The 25,458-nt window shown below is 35.6% G+C and overlaps 1 protein-coding gene across 1 annotated transcript; it reads left to right on the top strand.

The window, feature by feature from the left end:
* Window positions 1-3,891: 3,891 nt before the first annotated feature.
* On the top strand, window positions 3,892-5,919 carry LOC143566170 (uncharacterized). The gene is made up of 6 exons (XM_077052930.1): window positions 3,892-4,253; window positions 4,640-4,651; window positions 4,753-4,858; window positions 5,054-5,429; window positions 5,462-5,656; window positions 5,756-5,919. Exons 1-6 carry the CDS (start codon window positions 3,892-3,894, stop codon window positions 5,917-5,919), a joined length of 1,215 nt encoding a protein of 404 aa, XP_076909045.1.
* The last annotated feature ends 19,539 nt before the right edge of the window (window positions 5,920-25,458 follow it).

Below are 25,458 nucleotides of genomic sequence, written 5' to 3'. Positions count from 1 at the left end.
TTAGTTTAAATTTAGTTTTAAAGTAAACCCCCCCTTTGATAATAATATTTAAATAGTCGTGTCAGTTAGTCGAGTCCAATTAGTTAATTTACGTAATTTAAAGAGTCACTTGGGTTTGATATCCAGACTTACTTAGCTTTACTAGATTCGATCTGTTCACTTGCCGGTTAGTAGATTAGTCAGGTTTTAGAGAGTCTAGAGTATTACTTAGTGTCTAGATTAGCATAATTTAGTTAATTATTATTAGACTACTTTTAGTACATCAAGTGTTTGGCGCCGCTGCCAGGGAATCTTGGCGATTGCGTTATTAGCTTCGATTAGACTTACTTGCTACATACGTGTTATTTGCTTTATTTTTGTTTTTGAGTCGTATGAGTCTAATTTTAAGTTATATTTGATTTTATTTTCAGTTTTTTATTTTCGAATATTTTATTAGAGTCTACCCATTTGGTTTTGTGTTTTTCAGGTATATGCCACATCTTCGTTCGCAAGGATTACCGCTGGAAAATCTTTGATTTTCTTTGCTGATGTCTGTGGCTAGTTCAACATCAGAGAAACAGCCGCCAGAGTCTTGTTCAACACCAAAGTCATCAGCACATAGTTCACCACTATCAAGTCTGAGAAGCCAACCTGAAGTTCAAATGGCTGACAACCAAACGATTGCTGCGCAAGCTTTCAGTGGTTTCATTGGAAACCATTCGCCCATCATCATTCTCGAGATCAACAATCCGAACTCATGGCAAATTCTGTCATACGTCATGAACTCTCTCGTTCAAGCTAACCAATTTCATGGGCGTGATGACGAATATGCACCAACACATATTAAACGGCTTAGCCGTATTCTTAAAACTTTTTAATTTACAAGGTGCTACTGAAGATGCTATTTTCTTACATCTCTTTCATTTTTCACTTGCAGGACGAGCAGCTCTTTGGCTCGACACTCAGCCACCTGGCACGTTCACTACTTGGGAAGCACTGCATTCAGCATTTATCAAGAAATACTTCACTCCTACTAAAGAAGCTCACCTTCGTGATCAAATCCACTCCTTTCATATGGAACCAGATGAACAGTATTGCCAGGCTTGGGAGCGCTTTCAAAATCTGTTGTCTCGTTGTTCACAGAATGGTCTCACGCCATGGGCTCTTATTGAGAAGTTCTATAATGGATTGAACTATGAAACTCAAACCCGTTTCGACAGTGTCGTGGGGGGGATGTAATTTGATGGATAAGAAAAATGTTACAGAGTGCAATGAGATGTTTGAAAGTTTTGCACAATCTAGAATACGCCAAACGGCCACGTCAAGGGAATTCCATTCCCGTCACTTATACACCCTCATCTGCTCAAGGTGTGCACCAGGTTAATCTGGACACTAGTGTGGCTGCTGCTTCGGAATCTTTGACTAGAGAGGTGAAGGAACTCAAGACCAAAATGGATATGTGTGAATTTTGTAGGGGTGGACATGGTACTTTGGAGTGCCTGTTGATGAATCAAGAGGTGTATTTCGTTGTTGGTCAGAACAGCTTTTCCAACACTTATGACGACAAAAATCATAATTGGAACACATACAAGAACTCGAATTAGATTAATTCCAACATGCTTCCGTTCGGTGCACCGCCTGGTTTTCAAAATGATTATAATCAAGGACAAGGTCAGTATTTTAATAATAATAATAATAATAATAATAATAATAATAATAATAATAATAATAATAATAATAATAATAATAATGGTAATAATGTTCAAAATAATGTGTAGTAATCGAGTGGTGGAATGGGACGATTAGAAGATACAATGGAGTAAATCCTGGAGAGAGATCAAGCTACATAGAAAAAGTTTGCCGAGCACGACCTACTCTTTAAGAATTAACAATCATCGTTACTTGGCCTTCAAAGGTCTGTTGGTGACATTGCTTCGCGTCTCGACGAAAGGCCTCAAGGACAGTTTATATGTACTACGCAACCGAATCCGGCCACTTAATTGAAAGCCATTACTACTCATAGCGGAAGGGTTTTGGGTCCCGATATAGTTATAAAAAGAGTTGAAGTTGAAGATGAAGAAGTGGTTAATAAAGAGATCGAGATGGAGGTTCCGGGTAAGACACAAGGTAAAACACCAACTATTGAGCCACGAGTGGAGAAGAAGCCGGTTGTAGTCCGACCGTCACACATCATTGATCTTGCTCACGTACCGTATCCCGCTCACCTTAAGCATAAAACGTATACAAGGGATTACAAGAATTTTTTCTATATGTTCTGACAGTTGAAGATCAATCTTCCGTTCATTGAAGCTCTCCAACGTCTGGCGAAGTATGCGATATATTTGAAAGACTTGCTAAAAAGAAAAGATTGTTTGGAAGAGGTTTCATCTATTCCCCTTAACGGGGATTGTTTGGCGGTAGATTTAAATCGGGAGCCAGAAGAGTTGTCAGATCCGGGTGTGTTTACGATTCCATGTTTGTTTGGTAGTGATATTATAAGTCAAGTGTTGGCGGATTTGGGTGCTAGTATTAATCTCATACCATATTCTTTGTACGAAAAGTTGGATTTAGGCGAGCTTACACCGACTCACATGTCCTTGTCATTGGCGGATCGCTCGGTTAAGTACCCGCGAGGTATCATTGAATATTTGATAGTGAAAGTTGATAAGTTCTTTTTTCGGTGGTGGTACTTGATATGGAGGCCGACGAGAGGGTTCCCATTATTCTTGGTCATCTGTTTTTGCGAAAGGCGAAGGCAATTATTGATGTGTATGGCGGGAGGATCAAACTTTTGGTTGGTGATGAGAATGTTACTTATGATGTTGCTAGGTCGATGAAGCACCCGAGTGATCATGATGATTTTAGTGATCCGTGCCATTCCATTTATTTTCTTAACTCTTTTATTTTAGGTTTTGATACATGTCTTGATTACATTTGTGGAGCCGATCTTGTTGGGTTGGTATTGATAAAGAGTTAAAGGAAGTGGTGGTGGATGGCATTTCTTGCTTGGCGGAGATTATGGAGGTTAGTGAAGTTATATGTGAGAAAGATGCAGAGAAACCTGCTCCATTGGAATTATAAGTTCTTTCATCACATTTGGAGTATGCTTATCTTGAAGAGGATTCGAATTTGCCAGTTATTGCGCCTTCCAAGTTGACGGAGGAAGAAAAGATGAAGTTGATTGAAGTGTTGAAGTTGCATAAAGGGGCAATTGCATGGAGGCTTTCAGATATTCATGGTATTAGTCCCGCTTACTATACCCACCAAATTTTGATTGAAGATGAGTATAAACCGTGGTGCAACCACAACGGCGTCTTAACCCGAACATGCAAAAAGTTGTCAAGAAAGAGGCTTTAAATTTGATGGATGCCGTAATGATTTACCCGATTTCAGATTCTCCATGGGTAAGTCCGACCCAAGTTGTTCCAAAGAAAGGGGGTATGACAGTTGTTATGAACGAGAAGAATGATCTTATCCCTTCGCGTACAGTTACCGGTTGGCGTGTGTGTATTGACTATCGGAGGTTGAATGATGCCACTCGGAAGGACCATTTTCCGTTGCCGTTTATTGATCAAATGTTGGAGCGTCTTGCAGGTTAGCAATTTTATTGTTTTCTTGTTGTTTTTACAGGTTATTTTCAGATTCCTATTGCACCGGAAGACCAATAGAAGACGATTCATGCCCGTATGGCACATTTGCGTATCGTTGCATGCCGTTTGGGTTGTGTAACGCTCCGGCCACTTTTCAGCATTGTATGGTGGCCATCTTTTCGTTATGACAGAGATTTCCATGAAGGTATTTATGGATGATTTTCGGTTTACGGTATTTCTTTCGATTATTGTTTGGGGAATCTTGAAAAGAAGTTGAAGAGGTGAAACGAAGTTGATGTTGAATTGAGAGAAGTGTCATTTTATGGTGACGGAAGGGATCCTTTTGGGTCACAAGATTTCAAGAGATGGTATGGAGTTGGATCGAGCAAAGATTGATATGATTAGTAGACTTCCTCCATTAACGAGTGTCAAGGCTAAAAGAAGTTTTCTTGGTCATGAAGGTTTTTATCGGCGGTTTATTAAAGATTTTTCCAAAATTACCCGCCCGATGACCCGACTCCTTGAGAAAGATGTTCCCTTTGTGTTTGATGAAGATTGTTTGAAGGCGTTCAAGTTTTTGAAAGAGCAACTTGTGAGTGCCCTGATTCTTCTTTCACCCGATTGGAGCTTGCCTTTTGAGCTCATGTGCGATGCAAGTGATTATGCAATTGGGGTGGTTTTAGGGTAAAGGCGTGAGAACACTTTCATCCAATTTATTATGCAAGCAAGACGTGTAATGATGCCTAAGAGAACTACACCACTACCGAAAAAGTACTTTTAGCCGTTGTTCGCATTTGAAAAGTTTCGGTCCTCTCTTGCGCTTTCGAAGACCACCGATTTTACCGATCATTCAGCTTTGCATTTTCTCTTTCAAAAGAAAGATGTGAAGCCTCGTCTTATACGATGGATTCTTTTACTTTCAGAGTTTAACATAGAAATTAAAGACAAGAAGGGGGCGGAGAATGTAGCGGCTGATCATCTTTCCCGTTTAGAAAATCCGAAGAGAGAAGAGATTCATGATGAAGAGATTGGAGATAAATTCCCACATGATTTGATAAATTTTGTTGCAGCCGAAAAGCAAGGTATGCCATGGTTCGCTGATTTTGCTAATTATCTGTCTAAAGGTATTATCTTGAAGGGGATGATTATGCAACAAAAGAATATTTTTTAGAAATGTTACCAGGTATGTTTGGGATGATCCACTTTTGTTCAAGATTTGTAGTGATCGGATTCTTAGAAGGCGTGTAACGAGAGAAAAAGGGTTGGATATTGTAAAACTTGTTCATGAAGTTTGACGGGAGGTCATCATGGTGTGCATGCCACGGCTCAAGGTATTTGATTGTGGTTTTTATTGGCCAACAGTTGTGATGGATGCTATTGGTTTTTTGAAGATGTGTGATGCTTTCCAACGCACCGGTAATATTTCATCTAAGAATGAGATGCCTCAAAACCCCATCTAAACTCTTGAAACTTTTGATGTTTAGGACATCGATTTTATGGGACGATTTCCTGTTTCTGGTGGTTACAAATATATTTTAGTGGCGATCGATTATGTTTCTAAATGGGTTAAATCCCAAGCATTGGCCACCAATGATGCTCTGGTTGTTGTGAAGTTTCTCAACAAGTTGTTTACTCGTTTCGGTACTCCAAGAGCTATTATTAGTGATCGGGGCACTCATTTTTGCAACGCCGTCATGGAAAAGGCATTAGATCATTACGGAGATACTCATCACACCTCTACCGCTTACCATCCTCAAACGAATGGTCAAGTCGAAAATGTAAATAGAGGGGGTGAAGATTGGTCAGAGAAGTTGGATGAAGCGTTATGGGCATTTCGAACCGCGTATAAGACACCATTGGGTACTACACCGTTTATGTTTTTTACGGTGAAGCTTGTCATCTTCCCGTTGAGTTGGAGCTCCGGACATTTTGGGCGTTGGAGACGGTTAATCTTGATCTTACCGAGGCTACGAGGAAGAGGTATTTTCAGATTCATGAGTTGGAAGAACTTCGTGATGCAGCATATTCTCGATCATTGAATATCAAAGAAAATATGAAAGTTTTTCATGATCGACGGCTGAAGGGAGGTAAATATTTTAAAAAGGGATATAAAGTGTTGTTATTTAATTCCCTTTTGAAGTTGTTTTATGGTAAATTGAAGTTGAAGTGGACGGTTTCATATGTAGTTAAAGAAGTTTTTCCGTATGGAGTGATGGAGTTGGAGAATCCGTACAACGAAACTTCATGGAAGGTGAATGGCCATCGTTTAAAGCTATATTTAGGAGGGTCGGAAGATTCGCTCGAGATGGAGGAAACTCCTCTCGAATCATCATCTCAACTCACCAACTAGACTCTTGAGTGAAAACTCAAGTGTAGAGTTTGTATTCTTGTACCATTTTTTATTTTTATTTTTGAGTCTTGTCAGGTAACTAACGTTGTTTTTTTGTAGTTCTTCTTTATTTGTGTGTTTTTAAGTTTTGCAAGGTTGAAGAAAGATTGAGTGAGCTAGAGAGATGATCTCAAGGAAGAGTATAATGAAAAATACAAGTGTGGGGATGGAGGAGCTGAGACGTATACCTTATGTTTATTATTATTTGCTGCTATTTATTCATGTTTTATTTTATATATTTTTCGGTTGATGTGAAATACTTTGAATGCATAATATCTGTCAAATGGTTGATTTGATAAGATAAATTATTAGATATGTTTGTTATATATTTGCCGCTTCCGTTCGTGTGTGAGAGAAAGAGATCCTTCGGAATTGGTGGGCAACTTTGGAAAGAAGACCTTGGCATCAAGTTTCATGCGCATATTACCAGCTAAGTCTTTTCCATTATCTAGCTTATTTTTTTATTTTTTTTATTTCTACGTTTTAGTTTTTTGTAGTTCGACTTTATTTTATTTTTGTTTTAAGCCTTCGTTATCCTTGCATTGAGGACGGTTCAAAATTTATGTGTGGGGATAGGATGTTCGTAGTTTAAATCTAACTAAAAAAGAAAAAAGTAAAAATATATATAAAAAAAATGAAAAAAAAATTAAAAATGTCCCTTGAAAATGGTTTTTGCATTAAAATGGAAGATGATGATAATTATTGGAAACTGGTTTTTCAAACTACTAATAATATGAGATAATATAAAAGAAAACGTAATTAACTTGGGATGTGTTGGTAGGCTCAGCCTTGAGAATGAAAGGACAATTTGATAAAATGGATAAATGGAAATCTTTTGTCGGTAAAGCGTTTTGTCCGTGGAAAATAAGTAATGAAATGTTGGGTCATACTCAAGCCTCAATTTTTGGTATGAATGTTATAAATATTATGAATTTTAAAATTTTTGAATACGTTATCATATGATGCCTGGGTAGGTTTAACGTTAGAGTATGCCAAGTAGCCGGTGATATAAATTTTCAACTGTCTAGCTTTAGTATTTTACATTTCATTGGCGTATGGTTTTATAACCTTAAATCTTATATTTATGGGATGCCTTGGGTGCGGAGACTATGGGTCTGTATGCGGTTTATTATTTGGGTATTCACAATTCCTAACTAGGGTTGTGAATATTTAAAAAGCTAAAAAAGAGCAAACCTGCAGTCATCTGCCACATAAATCATTAAACTTGATCATTACGTACTTAAAGTACAAATACACTACTGACTTGATCATCCACGCTGTTAGCCACGTGGGGTCCCCTTACTCGCGTCTCATTACCATTAAGAATCGGACCACAAGGGACACGCCACTTGTAAACCCTATAGATGAATTCGTGCATACTCGCCTATGGTGATGAGTTCGGGGTATTGCTTGATAACGGGGGTATGTCATGTTATGGGGAACCCTAGCTAATTAATTAATTATACCTTAATCATATCTAATGGCTGCTTTGGTAGACTTTGATGCTTAAGCTTAGGTGGATAAACAATACCCTTAATCGTCTTAACTATTCATGCAAAAAAATAAAATAAAAAATTGAGCAACACAAATTTTAAATCTGTTAATTTGAGGTTTAAATCAAGTTGGGGTGGTCTGGTCCGGTAAAAACTGAAAATAAACGAGTCTTTTAATTTAAAAGGTCTTAGCAAAGTTTTCACTGAGAAAGACATTCTGCTTGATCTTATCAAACCTGAATTGATTGAAAGCGTTTTTCACACTGAAACTTCAAAATTACAAGATCTTGAGCAAGCATTTGCTAAATCTAAGGTATCAAACACAACAGATCCATTGGTTAAATCTAAACAGTTGTTAAAATCTGTTAAGAAAGTTCAATTTGTTAACTCAACTGGAACTGAAACGTTAAAAATTTTCTCTTATTTTTCAAACCTTGATTTTTGTATGAAAAAAAAATCTGTTACGTTTGACGACTTGTACAAAGTACAAGCTTCTGTCGTTTCTCGTCAACCTCTTATTGCACAAGTTTCTGATAAACCATAGCGTGCGTTCGTTGATATGAGAACATGCTTCTTATGTGGTGAACGAGGGCATGTTGTAAGAAATTGTGGAATGAAGAAAGTGTAGGATATTCATCAATTTACCAAGGAACAATCAAAACTAGTTCCTATGGTTAATGAAATTCTCAAGAGACCTATGTCTTATCATAAAGAGACTCACATCATGTTTCAAAATATGAATCCACGCAAGGCGATTCATGTTGATGAAAACAGTGTTAGTTTAAAGCCCAAATTATTTGTCCATACGCAAACAATTCGCAAGAATGTGAATACAAATGTAGTTCAAGATGCGTATATGAGACAAATGTCTAAGAGACCAGTGACATACTCATAGACATCTAAACCACATTTGGATTCCGTTAAAGTTAAACCTTCTGTTGAAGTGAAAGAGGTGCCCAAGACTGATCATGTTTTGTGTATGTGCAGAGTTTATCCAAGACTATCTCGGGAGAAAATTGGATTATGGATAGTGGATGTTCTCGTCACATTACCGACAATATCGATCTACTAACCAATGTCAAGAATATTCAAGGGGGTTATGTAGCATTCGCAGGTAATTCTGGGGGCATGATAACAAAGGAGGATATGTTTTGAATGGTAGTATTACATTCGAGAAAGTTCATTATTGTGATAAAGGTGGATCACAATTTGCTAAGTGTGTCTAGGATTTGTGATAAAAAGTACACCACCATATTTACTAACATTGAGTGCATAATACTCAAACCTGGATATGTCATTCCAGAAGACATGGTTGTTATGCAATCTCCTCGGTTAAACGATAATTATGTACTTAACATGAGTACTAAGGTATCGACTTCTACGTATGTTAAAACGTGTTTTTGTCTAAAAAGAAACTGAGAAAGACTCGATTCTGTGGCATAGGCGTATGGGTCACATTCATGTCAGAAGATGAACTATCTGATGTCAAATGTTTTGGTGGATGAGGTTTCCTTGAAACACTTCAAGTTGACCGATCACTATGTTCCATGCAAGAAGGGCAAACAGAAGAAGAAGTCGCACCCTACTAAGATATTTAATTACATTGATACTCCACTGGAACGACTTCATATGGATTTGTTGGGTCCTATGAATCGTGCGAGTATTCCTGGAGATTGGTATTGTCTAGTTGTCACCGATGACTATTCGAGGTACACTTGGGTGTTATTTATGAGTTCTAAAGATCGGACACCAGTTCTTGTTTAAAATTTAATCACAAAGATCGAATCACTGTATAAACACAAGGTGAGAAGTATTCGGAGTGATAATGGTATGGAATTCAAACATATTATATTGGACTTATTTTTCATTAAAAAAGGAATCCATCGAGAATATAGTGCTCCATATGTACCACAACAGAATGGTGTTGCTGAAAGGAAGAACCGTACAATGATTGAAGCAGCATTAAAAATGCTTGCAGATTCAAAGCTTCCTGTCCAATTTGGAATGAGGCGTGAACACTGCTTGCTACACGCTCAGTCGTGCTTTGATGGTTAAGAAGCTGAATAAGACGACTTATGAGTTTTTGAATAAACGTAAGCCTAATTTAAAGTTTTTGGAACCTTTCGGGTGTCCTTACAGAATGCTGAAAAGAGATGCGGAAAAATTCGAGGAGAAGGCTATTGAGGGTTACTTCTTGGGCCATGCATCGCATAAGAAACGTGTCTTCAACTTTACTTCGGGTTGTGTTGAAGAATGGTATCATGTTGACTGCCAGAGTTACACAACACCTCCTGCCGGCAAGGGTCCTGATTGGATGTTTGACTATGAGACTTTATTTAATTCTTTTACTCCCATAGTTGATCTCCCTAATGACGACTTGGTGCGTACGTATTTGGAAGATAAAATATTTTCCACATCAACGTCTTCTACTTCTAACTATGATGATGTGCCATAAGATGATCATCCTGATAATTCTGATGTTATTTCTATTTCATCGGATGATGGTCATTTTGTTGATTCTTCCTTTACTGATACTCATGAGGTTGGGGAATCATCTAATGATGCTGAAGAGAATCTCACTAATTTAAGTGATAATGCCGTTGTGCCTAAGAATCCAACACTTCAGATTTACACGTATCATCCTCAGGACAACAACACTGGTGATCTTGATTCTAGTATTCAGATAAGTCATCAGATTGATAGGGCCAATGATTTTAATGTATTGTGTGCGTATTCCGATATTCATTCATCGAGAATCATGAATCTCGCGAATACACCTACTTTCTTTCTCAAATGGAACCGACGAGTGTTCAAATGACGCTTGAAGCTTCATCATGGGTTGAAGCAATGCAAGAGAAGTTGCAACAGTTTAGTCGACCGAGTGTTTGGGATCTAATTGATAACTCTGATAGAGTTAAGCTTCCTATTCCGACCAAATGGTTCTTTAAATGTAATAAGGATGATCGTGGAGTCATCGTAAGGAAAAAAGCGTGTTTGTTCGTGCAAGGATTTCATCAGCATGAAGGCGTAGAATACATGGAAGTATATGCACATCTTGCAACACTGGAGGCTATGCGTATATTTTTGGCCTATGCAGCTTTCAAGAACATTAAAGTTTATCAAATGGACGTCAAGAGTGCGTTTCTCAATGAGGAACTTCATGAAGAGGTGTTCGTGAAACAGCCTCCTGGTTTTGAAGATCATGACTATCCTGACTGTGTTTACCATTTAAGTAAGACTCTCTATGGTCTCCACCAAGCCTCGAGAGCTTGGTATGGCACACTTGCAGACCATCTTATAGATAGTGTCTTCAAACGAGGGACCGTGGATTGTACTCTTTTCTACAAGACTGACGGAGAAGTTTTGCTCCTTGTCCAGATATATGTCGATGACATCATATTTGGTTCTACAAACGACAAGCTGTGAATGAATAACAATCCTTCATTTTATAAGAAATACAATTCCAGAGTGATTAATTTAATAAACATTGAATATTTTTTAATCGGTATATGTTATGAAGTGCAATAAATACTGATATTATGAAATATCATAATTTATTTTCATACATGGTAAAAATAGAAATTTGTTTAAAAACGATATCTTTAATTTAGCTAGATAACTAATTAAGGAAAATTAATCGATTGACTACTCAATTTTGGAATATATTATTTTGTAATTTAAAATATCGTATGAGTTGACAAAAAGAATTCATAAATTAAATAAGCATGTTAAAAAATGTCATAGCAAACATATAAAAATTGATGATCTAATTAGTTGACCATAATAATGTATATAAAAATAGTTAATGCATCGACTATGATTTAAAGATAGTTAATGTATAGACTATGATTTAAAAATATGTCAAATTGCTATCTGATATAAGTTGACATTCAATATGAATTTAGAATTATTTAAATGTCAAGAAAATCTAGGAAGACTTGATATTTTATTTTCTTTTTGAATTATTTAATTATGAAAAAAAAAGCAAAGAAGTGTTTGTTATATATGGAAGCAATAGGGTTTGACCAATAAGAAGCGATCATGTGTCCAAAAATCATATTGCTTTAATTAAATAGGTAGATTAGAAGTAGATAATTCAATAGAAAGCGTCATTACTTTCAATATGTGTGTGTGTGTGTATATATATCTACATCTACATATTCTAATAAAGTAAAATAATTGTAGACACGTGTCAGTTTATTGTTAATCCTAACAATTTTTTTTCCTCCAAAACTAATATATGGCATAGATCAATAATTATTCCTTTTCCTTTTACACTACATTTATATTATATCTATTATACGATTAAATTATTTATTTTCTTTAAACTTTATTTATATTATATCTATACACTTTTATAAAATAATATTTACATATTATATTACTATACATTGTTAGAATATATTTTATAACATACTTGGTGAAATCCATAAATCAACAACAAATTGTGTTTGTTAAATATTTAAATAATATAATTTTAAATATATTATCATTAACATATTATACTATTTATATTGTTGAAAATTGTAAATAGAAAACAAAAAAAAACTCTAATATGTTTTCAATTTATGAAGTAATTTTTTAATCATTAAATTATAAGTATATGCTTAAAAGTTGATCCATTTTTTAAAAATAAATTCATTTACCTATTGGATTGTTGGTACATTGTCATGTAATTTTATAAATTATAAATATATGATTTAAATCTATCTATTTATTTTTTCGGTTAATTTAGTAAACTATACATATATGTGTTAAATTGTAAGGATAGTATATATACAATCACTTTCAAATATAATAAAGTTTATCATATTTAGTTTTTTTGGGTTTTTTTATAAAGGATTGCTTTGATTTTTTGTGGAATTTAAATTTGATTGTTACGGGTTAAAAGTTTGGTAAACATATCGTTTGGTACAAATTAACTACCTTTGGCTCAAATTTGTTACAGGTAAAAAGGGATAATCTAAATATTTTTAAAATTTTGATAATGCAAATAGATTTATCGTCAAACTTGTTACGAGTTCAAAGTTTTGACTTGAAAATGTAAAACAAATAAAAGTTAGAATTTTAAATGTGATTTGGTCGAATTTATTTTTAAGGATATTTTTGGAAGTAGTCAAATGATTCAGGATTTTGTACATTAAATATTTTTCCCATGACTAATAAAAATTTAAGAAAAATGATAAACACTTCTGACATGCCACCTCCATGTCTATCAATCCTTCTAATTTATATCTCATTAGAAACATTTGTGTCAGCATTGACTTTTCCTTGAATAGTATCAGAATGTTGTATGTGAAACATGTCAAACAAAATTACGCTCAAGTGAAGAAAAACATTCACAAAATTGAACGGGTTAACATGTTTTTTTGTCAATTGGCAAAGTCGAGAAGCCCTTCAAACTAATTACAATCTTTTTCATAGTGTTGCTCTAAACTATTATTATATGAGGAGCATTCTCTGAAATTAGTTCATAACCAAATTTCTTTCAATTATACATATACGATACTGAATATAAATTTTCAATAGATGGAGTGTTCTTTGGTATGTTGTTGCACGTGTATTATTTATTTTTATTAAGTTCATTTTTTTGGAACAAATCATTTTATATATAAATAAAATCAATTTATGTATAATGATACAAACATTATTATAATACATTTTTCTATATACATTATGTATTGCTTTATTTGTAACTTAATTATTTAGATCATCTCGTGTGTTACACGGGCTCTAAAGCTAGTATATATATATATATGTATATATATAACACCCGTTAATACAATATAAGTAAATTAGCCAACAAGAAAAGAATATTAAACAGAAAAATCCGAAGCAAACAACCACAAATGAAAATTATAAACAAATTATCCCATATTGAACGGTTTTATTAATAACTAGGGTTTTACCCGGTGCGTTGCGCCATATAGGTTGGTAAAACCCAAATTTTGTCGGTCCCCAACATTGAGGCAATAAGTAAATGCGAATTCGATCGGTTTCGGTGTCGTGTGTTATGATATCTTAACTAAAAATAAAAAATAACAAAATAAAATATAAAATTTGAGGTGGACTAATGGTTAGCGTCGGCCGGTAAAACCCGGATGTTGGGAAGACCTGAACATTGATGATCCTGGGCTTTGAGAAGATGAGTGTACGCAAATTCGACTGGTTTCCGTCACGTTCGTAACGGTACAGGAGCTGAAAAATATTGTCATTCGGTTGGTTTTCGTTACATGAGTTACGATACCAAATTTTAAACAAAATTTGGTGAGTCTACATGAATTCAGTTGTAAGGCCCCGTTCCCGGTGCCCTACATTAGCATTGGATTTACTCATAAACACAGTTCTAAATATCAAAGTTAAAATAAACTTTCGCGGAATAAATAAAACTTCAATCATTCGTCACAAAACATTCAAACTTGTCTATAAAAACATAACATAAAAATATTCTTTTTTAAACATCATGACAAATCTTCAGATGTCGGCTTCCTCAGTTCCTGCCATGTGTCTCCCTCAAACTAGCTTCTTCAGTCTATTTACCTGCGTGCATACTAAAAGTCATCTACGCTGAGTGAGTTCTAGTTAATCAGATAACATACTTACATACACATATACGTGCCCGAAGGTCCGTATTACATACATAACATGTTTATCATTCTTCCATATATACATACGTTCATTCTTTCATACTTTCTTTCTTAAACATACATAGTACATTCATAACTATTTTTACATTATAAAGAACATTTCGCCTTACATACCTCGGATATTATTAGGGCCTGGTACCTCTCACACCCCGACCAAAGGCGGCGGAACATGTCGGGGTGCAACGGATTGCTCAAGAACACAAGACACTATTTAAAGTGATAATATTTAATCAACTTATTTAAATTCATAAAATCATAACCAGTCACATAACTTGTTCATACAAATAACCAAATTCAATCATAGCAAATATATATCTTTTATTTTGCTAATATCCTGATAGTCTTGATTACATTTTTCTTCAAGTCTCAAGTCAACCTAAAGTCAAACCTGTAAAATTGCATAAAATAGAATTTGTCAACACAAAGGTTGGTGAGCAATTTCATAGTTTTGAACAATATGTATATAATAGGAAATCCCACAACTTGTATACAAAACAACAAATAATAGCAACAATTTAGATAATGAATTCATTAATAAGAATACATTAACGACACCTTTCTATAAGAGGATGCCAAATATACTCAGATTTATGAATCAACCATCCAAAGCGGTAAACACATTAGCATATAAGCATGTAAGCAGATAACACCAAATCAAGCATTTATTTAAGTGAAGTATACAATAAAGTTTGTGGTTTAAGACTCAAGTATAAAACATTTAGTTTGAATAAGTATGCAATATCACCCCAAAACGAAAGATTGAAAACGGGGAATGAAAGTACTCATGTTCAAGTAATAAACTTGAAAGATTGGTGATATGGAAATTAACCGAAACGACGAGTTTAACTAACAAAACCTAAAAGAAAAGAAGTCTTATATTAGAAAAGTTTTCTTTGAAGTCTTAAAATAAAAATAAATGGTAAGAAATGTAAACAATTAAAGTTTACGGTTTATAATGTAATTATTTAAGAAATTATAACAATAGTCCTTTAAAAATATAAGTTTACTCAAAACCGAGTTAAAGTATCTAGAATTAATATTTACTCAACCTATGTTAAGTAATAAGGTGGGTAAAAATGCAAGAATGCAAGTCCCTTTATAATATAGATACTAAAACAGGTTTTTAACGAGTGTTCGGGTTGTTGGTTCGGGTCTTGATAATTGGTCAAAACCAAATTCAACTTTCCAAAATAATAAATTTTATGAGATAACTCAATAAAATCTAAGAAGACTTAACCAAGTATGTAGTTCTATTGTTTTAGAACTAACAACGTCCGTTAAGTGAGTGTTTGGTTTTGTCGGTCCAAGCTTTGTTATAAGATCAAGTTGGACTCAACATCTCAATTACTTTAATAAAATAATTAAAATCATTTTATAAAGTATTTTTAAAGAAATATACAAGTCTTGATAGCTAGAAACACACTTGTGTGTCTTAAGCGAGTGAAAATCGGTTTGGTTCGTTTTGGTTCGGTTTCCATCTTGGAATAAGATCAAGAATGGTTACTACATGCCCAAACATCAAAGAACTTGTATAATAATTTATAAATGATGATACTTAAGTTTTACAACCAAATAGTTAAAAATAAAGTCTTTAAACGAAAGTTCGGTTTTCGGTTCGGATCTTGTTTCGGGTTAAGACCGAGGTTAGATTTCACAAACCCATAACCATGGAACTTATAAAAATGATTTTAGAAACTTAAATCTAACATAAAGCATGTTTATACAATTATTTAACAAAACTAGTAAACAAGTTCGGATTACGGTTTGGAGCTATTTAGGGTTAAACCGAGGCTAGTCTCTTCAAACCCATAACAATAGAACTTCACAAATATGATATACAAACTAAAATGAGCAGAAGTTAGACATGGTTAGTAAGCATAAACACGTTATATAATTATATATATATATATATCAAGGACCACGAAAGTCCTCCATGAAGCCTTGCCTTACGAGGCCCGACACTTCACCGACCGAGACCGGGGAAGTGACCACCAAAGGTAACAAGGGATGTATATTATATATATATATATATATATATATATATATATATATATATATATATGACAAGTTATAAGTATTAGTAAGACTTAATAAGTTAATTAAAATAAAAGACTTGATCAGTTTGACTTTTGAAAGTCAAACCTTCAAGAACAATGAAAATAACCTTGTAGAACTTGAATTTTGAGAGAGGAAAAGAAGTATGAGCAAGGAATTATGAAGAGGAGGGTCTTGTATCTATCAGATAAGATTTAAGGGGGTTATGCAAGTGATCTAACGTGTAAAAATCGGATTGGATAATAGGGTGTAAAGCATAAACAACAACAAACAAGCTGCTGGTGCAGACTCCCCTTAGTGCGGCGCTAAATTCCCAGGGTATGGATGTTAGTGCGGCGCTAAGTGTGCATGGTGGAAATTCTGAACTTTCAAAGTTGGCAGTTTTGGCCCCTGGAGTTGGTTTTAAGCGTTTTAAGGCCATTTTAGGGACCGAAAAGGGTGTTCTTGAGACACAACAAGTATAAAACAATATCGTAACATAAAATCTGTCATTTGGATTATATCAAAGGTTTCGGTTTACAAAACGGGTCGGTTTACGTGTTAAACGAATACAAAACGAATACAAATAGGACCCGAAATTGACAAATGTCACAGTACCCTCCATCCTCGGATATAATAAGGGTCCGGTACCCTCCATCCTTGGATATTATTAAGGTCCGGTACCCTACATCCTCGAATATTATTAGGGTCCAGTACCCTTCTTTCCATGCAACCATACCTTTTTACATTCATTCATTACTTTCATATTTACGTACTTTCAACGTTTCCTAAATCATTCATAGGTCATTCATACCACATTCATATAGCATTCATACAATATTCATAACACAATAATATATCATACACTTACCACTTAAGGTAAGTGTATTAACTAATGACATCGACTATGCACATAGCCCCGAAAACATAAGGAAATGGGGCTAGAAACTCGCCTGTAAACGATTCCTATCTGAATTTACGGTAACGCCATTCTTGAGCTGTGGACGGCTAACTGTGTATCAATTAAGCATCACTTAACTATTCCTAATCATATCGTATTTCTAAGTCATTACCCGTTTTAAACGTTACCCTTCATTATTAATTAATTACCTATCTTTAGCTTATATATCATCCATGTCTATTGTATACGTACGTATACGCTGTTTATCCTTTCGTTGTTTTATAAAATTATTTTAACGTATAAGTCCTACTGACGTATAAGTTATTATTGGCATGTAAGTCATCCTGCGTATAAGTCCAACGTTTAAGTTGCCTTGGTGAGTAAGTCATACATATACGTTTATATACATACACGGTACATGCATACATATACGTTTATATACATACACGCTACACATATACATATACGTTGATATACATGCACGGGGCATGCGTACATATACGCTACAGATACACATATACGTTTATATACTTACGCGTTTATATACATACTTTTATGGTCTCATCTACTTATGCGCTAGTTGGACTTATACGATACATACATACACTGCAACTTATACATATACGCCATACTTATGAGTTGCTATACTAGTACGCTGCTTAAACTTATACGGCGTAAAGTTCAGTTCAGCTCCTTATTACGTGTTTTTAAGGTTTTTCTTTGATTATGGCGCCGTCAGCTGCTGTTAACCACCATTTTTGATTGTGGTTTGATTGTTTATGACCTAGGTAGCTTCGGGGTATCCAGATATGAGCTAAGGTGGTCCTTCAGTTCGTTTTTGGTTAATTAACACCCGAATAAAGCTAGATCTAGATTCAAACAGATCATTAGGCATCTCGGGGCTGCGGTGTCGGGTTCTAAATTTTTGTGTCAGCTGAGAACAATGATTTCTATCAAGTTTCATGCAAAACCGACTTCGTTTACCCGTCCTTTTCACGAACTGAACACTACTTGTTTTACCCAAAACGAACCAACTAACCTATCTACTATCAAGTTCATTACTTTATCAGTAATCATGACCCATCTATCATCCTACCAAGTTTCATGCGTATCTGCGCACGAAAAGTAAGTTTTTTTTAACAAAAACTTACCTTTGAGGTTTATGTCTGAAATCACTCGAAAAGCCCAAAAGCATATCAAACGGACTCCGATTTGAGTGATTCAAGCGGCCACATGGCCGAGCTTTACCAGCTCTGCCCATTGCCTCCGCTGGAATTCGCCACTACAGTCACTGGAAAACTGAGACAGTTGCCAAAAAACTCCACTTTTTGCTGTTACGGTTTTCACAATAAAATAGGACTTCCCGACCTCTGATCGAATATCTAATTGGTGAAATTATAATTTATATGCCATGAACACTCAGTTTAAATTTGAGACTTATCCGACGGTTAGATCTCCGGTAATCGTCATGTCTTTGTGCGTTGTTTTCTCAAAAATGGGAATTTGTTAAAGAATGAGTTTGGAGGCTAGGATTGTTATGAGTGAGATGGTGGCTACATTTATAGGAAGAGGCTAGGGTTTTATGCTTAACTTTTCATCTAATGACACTTATTCTCCTATACTTTAGATAATTACATTTATCTTCCATAATTTATTTAAACCCAGTTCCTTTTAAATACCGACGAAACTTGAGATGTTACAAGTCTACCCACCTTATAAGAGGTTTCGTCCTCGGAACATGTTTAGTCCTTGTAGAAGGAATACTTCATATATTCACTTCCTTTCTTGAACCTTCTTAGCTTTATAGCTTGCCGGTTTCTCCTTTGTCACACAATCATCGAGTGGTGGACATGAGTTTTGGCTCTCTTAGGTAGCTCGATCTTGAAGTCCTCGATGATACGTTTCCTTCTCCGGACTTAGCAAGTCCCATCATTTCCTTAAGCATATTTTTCTTTCTTGTTCTTGAAATAGAAAGTTGCACTTACTATCATAACACTTCGCACTGAATGACCCTTCTGGTCCAATTATAACTATTAGCAGTATACTAATTTGAAATACGTTCAAAATAGAAGGAAACATTTCTAGTTTCTCTTTAAGGGTTATTTCTTGAAATACTTTTGTCCATTCCTTAAGATAGAACACTTATTGCAATTCTTGAGCACATCCATTGCATAACTTGTCGGAGAACTCCTTAAGTTACCATTTAAACCTTCTTTCATTCTTAGCTCTACATCAACACGGGGGGTTCATGAGTTATAGGTGTCTATGGTAGCTTGATCATGAGGTCCATGATGATACATCTTCCTTTTCTTGACTAATCAAGTCTCACATTGTCCTATGAATCCATTGTTGTTTGCTGCTACATATCAGGCTGCCTGATACATCATAACTAATTATCTTAACTGACTTCCTTTTCGGGCATGTCTTGACCTTCTTATGGACATTTACAATACCATTCTGTCCCTTTTGTTCTAGAGGATTTTCTACTCATGATCACATGTTTATCAGTGAAAAAATTAATCACTCGTGTTAAGATTCAATTCAAATAAACACAACTTTAAACCATCTCCACGCCTTCCTTTCATGTCTTATGTCCTTGGTTTCTGGCATCTTCTTGCTGTGTGATTGTCAGCTCCATATTCGTAACTCTTGTAGTTGTTCTTATCCGCATAGGAAAAGTGTCATGTCCTCCCACAGTTATCACATACCATGAACTCATCTTCACTTAACTTGTTAATAAGGATTTTACTTTCATCAGTATCTGCCTTCATTGAAATAGACTTCTTTCCTTACGAAACCTCGATGTAAACTGAGTATCTAGACTTATGAGAATCATCTAAGATTTGGTCAGTATCTAGACTTATGAGCATCATCTATGATTTGGTCTTGAAGATCTCCATGACGTGGAATCCTCAGGCGACCAAAAATTTGATTATCACATATAAGTATTCTCTTCCAAATCTCGGTGTAACCAGAAAATTCATTCCTTTTTCATCTTGCACTCATCCTTTGTAACTTCTGCTGCGCCTCGTAGATCTCGTTCATGAAATCCGAAGTGCTAACTAATTTATACAACTTAATTGTTGTGATAACCTCTTCAACTTTACGATTATCGTGTCAGCGACCTTGTTAGCCTCACCAGGATAATATTTGTTTCAACCATCATAATCCTTTATCAACCTTAACCATCATCTTTGCCTCATATTCCGTTCTTTCTGCTTGAAGAGATGTCCAAATTCTTATGGCCTGTATCAATGGTACACCGTGCCACTCACCAATTTCAGGTTAACTCCGTTAATCCAAACTCCATTAATTCAAAACCCAAGATCACAAGAACCGTAACGCATATCTCATTACATTTAAATTTGGGTTTAAATAACACATGACAATCACTACACGAGTAGCCTGTCGAAGTTTCACCGAATCACACACGAGTCGACTCAAACCGTTGGTGAACAAACAATAAATATCGTAAACAAGTATTTGATAATATTTTATGATACGTTTATGCGTTACTTGGTGCTTACATGTATAACATTAATTCATGAATATAAACTAGTTGTGCTAGAATTAAATTAATTTAGAATGGAAGGTGCAAAGTGAAACATGTATTATAGGAAATAATATATATACATATTATTATCATAAACCCTAACTTCCTCTCCCTCTCTCCATCCTCTTGATGGACGACAGCCTGACGTGAGGTCGAAGACACACTCAAAAATAAACCGATTACAACTATTAGATAGCGATAAGCGGGTATCGAACACAGGGAGTTTGTGGAAAATGCGTTATTAAGTAGCACAGTAATTATTCTATATTAAACTAAGTGCAAAAGTAAATTCAAAGATTTTGTTGGTTGATTTGATAACGAGAAGAACTGAAAGCAATTTAACGAGTTTTAAAACAATAAGAGAAAATATGCCTTCCCTCGGTTTTAGGTTTCTATGAATGTTAAAGTTAATGTTTAAACTGAGATGAACAATAAATAAAGTTCATGCTTATGTAAACAACTGCGATAATTAAGGATCAAGTACTTGGATTATACAATGCAAGGTAATCACTCAAAAATCAATTAGTTTATCCAACCCCGAATCCCTCCCGATTAATCTCGATTGATTAAAGCACCAAGAACTGACGGTTTAGAACACGAATTAAATAAACTAACAATCTATCAATAAATGCATAAACACCATAATAATGAAATCAATAAGATCAAACTATTATCTCAGAAATTGCATAAACATTCAATCAACATTCATAAAGAAACCTTATAATCCGAGGGAAAACACAAAGAGAATTAGCCAAGCATGATCCGGTTCATCATCCCTTCGATTATAGTAATCATACGAATTCAAAACACCAAATCAACAATTGGAATCCCCAAACTATTGTTCTTGGACCCAAAAATCGCCCCTAGGTCGTTCCAAAGTGTTAGATAGATGAAAAGACACCCAAAAACGGAATAAAAACAAGTATTTTCGGCATTTACAGCTCCGCACCGTGGCCCACGGTGGTATCCACGGTCTCCAGAACGCCACGGTATGATGTAAACTGTCGTTTTTGATCAGTTGGACCGTGGCCCACGGTGGAGCTCTTTCTCATTTTCTTGTTTTTTTCATATCTTTCTCGTTTCAACTCTGTTTTCTTCACCGTTTTCGCCCACGTTCTCGTAATTACATCCTCTATCTTCTCCTACCTGCAATTATATGAGTAACCATAGTCAACTAATTCAACAAAATAAACCGATTGAACGCATGATTATTAATGGTCTTAAATCACTTAAATGTTGTCCAATGGACCACCCGTCACATTCCCACACTTACCCGTTGCTTGCCCCCAAGCGACATCTCAATACCAACTTTCTATTACATTCAACTTGTATCCACCAATCTTACCACAATTCCGGTTCAGTTAAGGTCCCAAGTCATACCCTATTCCCTTATTTTTATCGGGTGCACTAGTTCACTTGATGTTCCATTTAAACCGAAGATTTCTAACCAAACCTAACATGCTTTCGGTTTTTACCTATACATAACACACATTTACACATTAACTTTTCTTTGGTTATCATACATACATTTCATAGTTAATCAATTCTCCTCGCATACGCTTGTACAATCATCAAATCTCCACCTATGTAAATGCATTTGACATGAATACAAATCAAGATGGTCTTAAAACGGGTTGTAATGGGGCCAAGTGTAAGGGTATGGAAGGGAATATTGAAAGTAGCTCAAGCGACCCGATCCGACTTATTACAAACAAACTAAGAAAACAATGAAATAAACAACTATAAACATTACTAACTTCTCTTTTTCTCTTTTCTTTTTCTTTTTTTTCTTTTTTTTTTCGCACAATAAATAATACTTTGAACTATGCATACATAAACATTGCAACTCTAATACAAACTTTTTTTTGAACTAATATAATACTTGAACATTACATACCGGCATGATAAACATAATGCTTCACATATCTAACATATAAATACTAAAACAATTACATAGAAACCTATTAAGTCGGATGGTCTCGCAATATAACATCGGGGTTGATTAAATAAAAGAATAGGCCCAATAAGGTTTTCTAAAGGAACCAACCCCCCACCCCTCACATAACCATCCTCATATGTATAATGTATGAGGCCCCAACCCCCCAGTACCCACACTCTCGCTCATCCAGACGAGGCTTAACCTAAGTGCCTCTACATTTTTGCACTCATGTCAAGCTAAGATCTCAAAATGCACTAATTATACAAGTTCTATCGGAGAATATCAACCGTCTCACGAACTAATACTTCCTCAATTTCAAGGGTAAACGAACATGTTATGCAAGTTATTACTCCGAAATCATGCTAACCTTGGTTAGAAAACTACATAATCTCTTTTTTTTTAAAACAACTAGGCACGTGTTATTTAGGGAATTCTGACCATGAAAAGGGACCCTTTAATACTTAATCAAAAGTATTATGTCCACCACCCATCCACCCAAAAACCCAGGTTGTTCCCAACACAGTGTCGAAGAGAAATCCATAAGAATATCCCCACACTTGGTTTTTGCTAAGGTGGTAGGTTAAAATACCACTAATAACAAATAAACTAGAAATTAAATATCAAAATAAAAATAAAAAAATACAAAATGTACAATTACCACCTTTTTGAAGCTTTTATGACATTCAAGGTGGGTAACTGGCCCACTCCTGTGCAGATTTCTCGTTATAAGCACGCTCCTTTTCAAGCAACTGTTGCCAGTCTTCTGGCAACCCAGGGTCACTCCCGAACATCCTCATTCTCCACCCTGGATCATTTAGGTTAGGTGGATGTCTCACTTTCGTCTTCCTTGGTCGGCCACCTTTTTCTGCCACCTTCTCAGTCTGTTGATGCTCAACTTCTTTCTTCTCAACCAACCTGTCAGTCACAAAACACTCCACTTTCGTGTGATCCTTTCCCAAGGATACACACTTGTTAACAAAATCCGCCTCTAGGCTTCCTTGTCAACAAAAGAGTTAGTATTATTTTCAAATAATAATAATTGTTTATCATGATTCCCACACTTTATTCCCAGTGTCCCCTTGGCACAATCAATCACTGCAAGTGAAGTGGCAAGGAAGGGTCTACCCAATATGACTGTGGGTTGCGTGTTAATTACATTTTTAGCATAATCAAGTACTAAAAAGTCAACTTGGTAACAGAAATCCTCCACATGTACCATCACATTATTTAGCATGCCTCGGGGAAGTGTATGGGTTTGATCCGCTAAAACCACGGTGGTGTTTACTTTTTGTAGCGGACAAAACTCATATTGGATCACATAAACTACCGGACATGATATTAACACAAGCTCCAAGATCTAGCAGTGCTCGGTTAGTTTTAAATTCACCAATTTGGATTGATAAAAGGGGCACTCCTGGGTCTTGAAGTTTACTCGGGATAATATTATTATCAACCCTCTCATCCCTTATTTTGGTTAATTTGTCATTTAAACATTTATCACAAGAACAATTTTCACAAAAAGATGTTTCATTCGGTTGTAATTCAGAGTTATTTTGAAAAATTGTTTCATAATTAACCACATTTTCTATCTCATCACTAATATCTTCCACCACCCTCTCAACAAACTGTGGTGTTGGATCACTTTGAACACTGGAAATTTCAAAATTAGGTAAAAGACTTACCGCGTTGATATGCACGTTGTTCACCTTCTATAAGCTCGAGCTGTTTTTCTTCAAATTTGCCACATCGGTTGCAAGTTGACCCATTTGAGTGGTCAAGTATTGGATGGCTTTGTCACGGATTTCATCCTTTTGCATGCGCACTTCATCAAGTTGATTTCCCCGTTGCATATCTTGTTGAATCATCTTCAACATGTCCGTAACTTCATTGCCACTCGATGAACCTTGACCCGTGGACTCACTTTGACCTTGGAACCCTTGATTATTCCCGCCATGAAAATTACCTTGATTGTTTTATTGTTGGCGAGGAAAATAATTTCCTTGATTCCCTTGGAAATTAGGGTTGGATTGAGTAGCTGGATTTCGATAACGAAAACTCGGATGATTTTTCAACCCGGGGTGGTAAGTGTTGGAGTTAATGTTGTAATTTATACCACCTCCTTGACCTTGAAGTGCATTCACCTCCTCCACTTGCACTTGACCTACCGCACATACCTCCGAAGCATGACCCAACTCGTTACAGTTTGTACAAACATTGATTACTTGATTAGTGGCTTGTACATTTCCTTCTTCCACGGCTTGCACTTGCGGTCTACCAACCGCCGGTCTTGTTCTTCGTCCGGTTTGAGCCTTTCTCTTTGATGTAACCGCCATTTGTTCCATATACGCCCAATCATCTTGTTCATAATTGGTACCAAATGTACCATTAGTGATCGACAGCAAATCCCGTTCATCCTCCATACTCAACCCTTCATGAAAAGCATTTAATAACTCCCAAAGAGCAATTCCATGATGGGGACAATTCTTAATCATTATGTTAAACCTCTCGAATGCTTCATGAAACATTTCCCCCGTTTGTTGTTGGAAGGTTCTCAAACTTCTTCTCGCATCGTTTGTCTTTTGGGCCGTGTAAAATTCTTCCAAAAATCTTTGTTGCATTTCGGCCCAAGTATTAATATACGCGGAAGGCAAAGTGTAAAACCATCTCTTTGCCTTGTCTTCCAATGAAAACTGAAATAAAACCAACTTTACCTCATCCGATGTAAAACCTTGACCCCCAATTGTGTTGCAAATGGAGTCATATGCCTCCAAGTGGAAGTACGGTTCCTACATTGCTAGACCCTTTTACTTCAGAAGACTTTGAAGTGAATTTGTTGTTACTTCAAATGTCCTCACTTGTTGATTGTGAGGGATGACCACCGGAGACGGATTATTAGTAATTATGGGTCGGAAGTGGGCTTCAATCCCCCTAAC

This window comes from Bidens hawaiensis, unplaced genomic scaffold (genome assembly GCF_021521415.1).
Source record: "Bidens hawaiensis isolate Kalapana, Puna unplaced genomic scaffold, B.hawaiensis_p1.1 tig00022718_1, whole genome shotgun sequence".
NCBI lineage: Eukaryota > Viridiplantae > Streptophyta > Magnoliopsida > Asterales > Asteraceae > Bidens > Bidens hawaiensis.
Note: the sequence above shows the minus strand (reverse complement) of the source record. Positions and strands in the feature narration are given on the sequence as shown.

What these genes read in the sequence shown, in the direction of transcription:
- LOC143566170 (XM_077052930.1), top strand. Translation starts at nt 3,892, where the DNA reads ATGGTGACGGAAGGGATCCTTTTGGGTCACAAGATTTCAAGAGATGGT. An exon ending in TTGTAAAACTTGTTCATGAA is followed by an intron (nt 4,859 to 5,053) that starts GTTTGACGGGAG and finishes TTTGATGTTTAG; the next exon opens with GACATCGATTTTATGGGACG. An exon ending in CGCGTATAAGACACCATTGG is followed by an intron (nt 5,430 to 5,461) that starts GTACTACACCGT and finishes TTTACGGTGAAG; the next exon opens with CTTGTCATCTTCCCGTTGAG.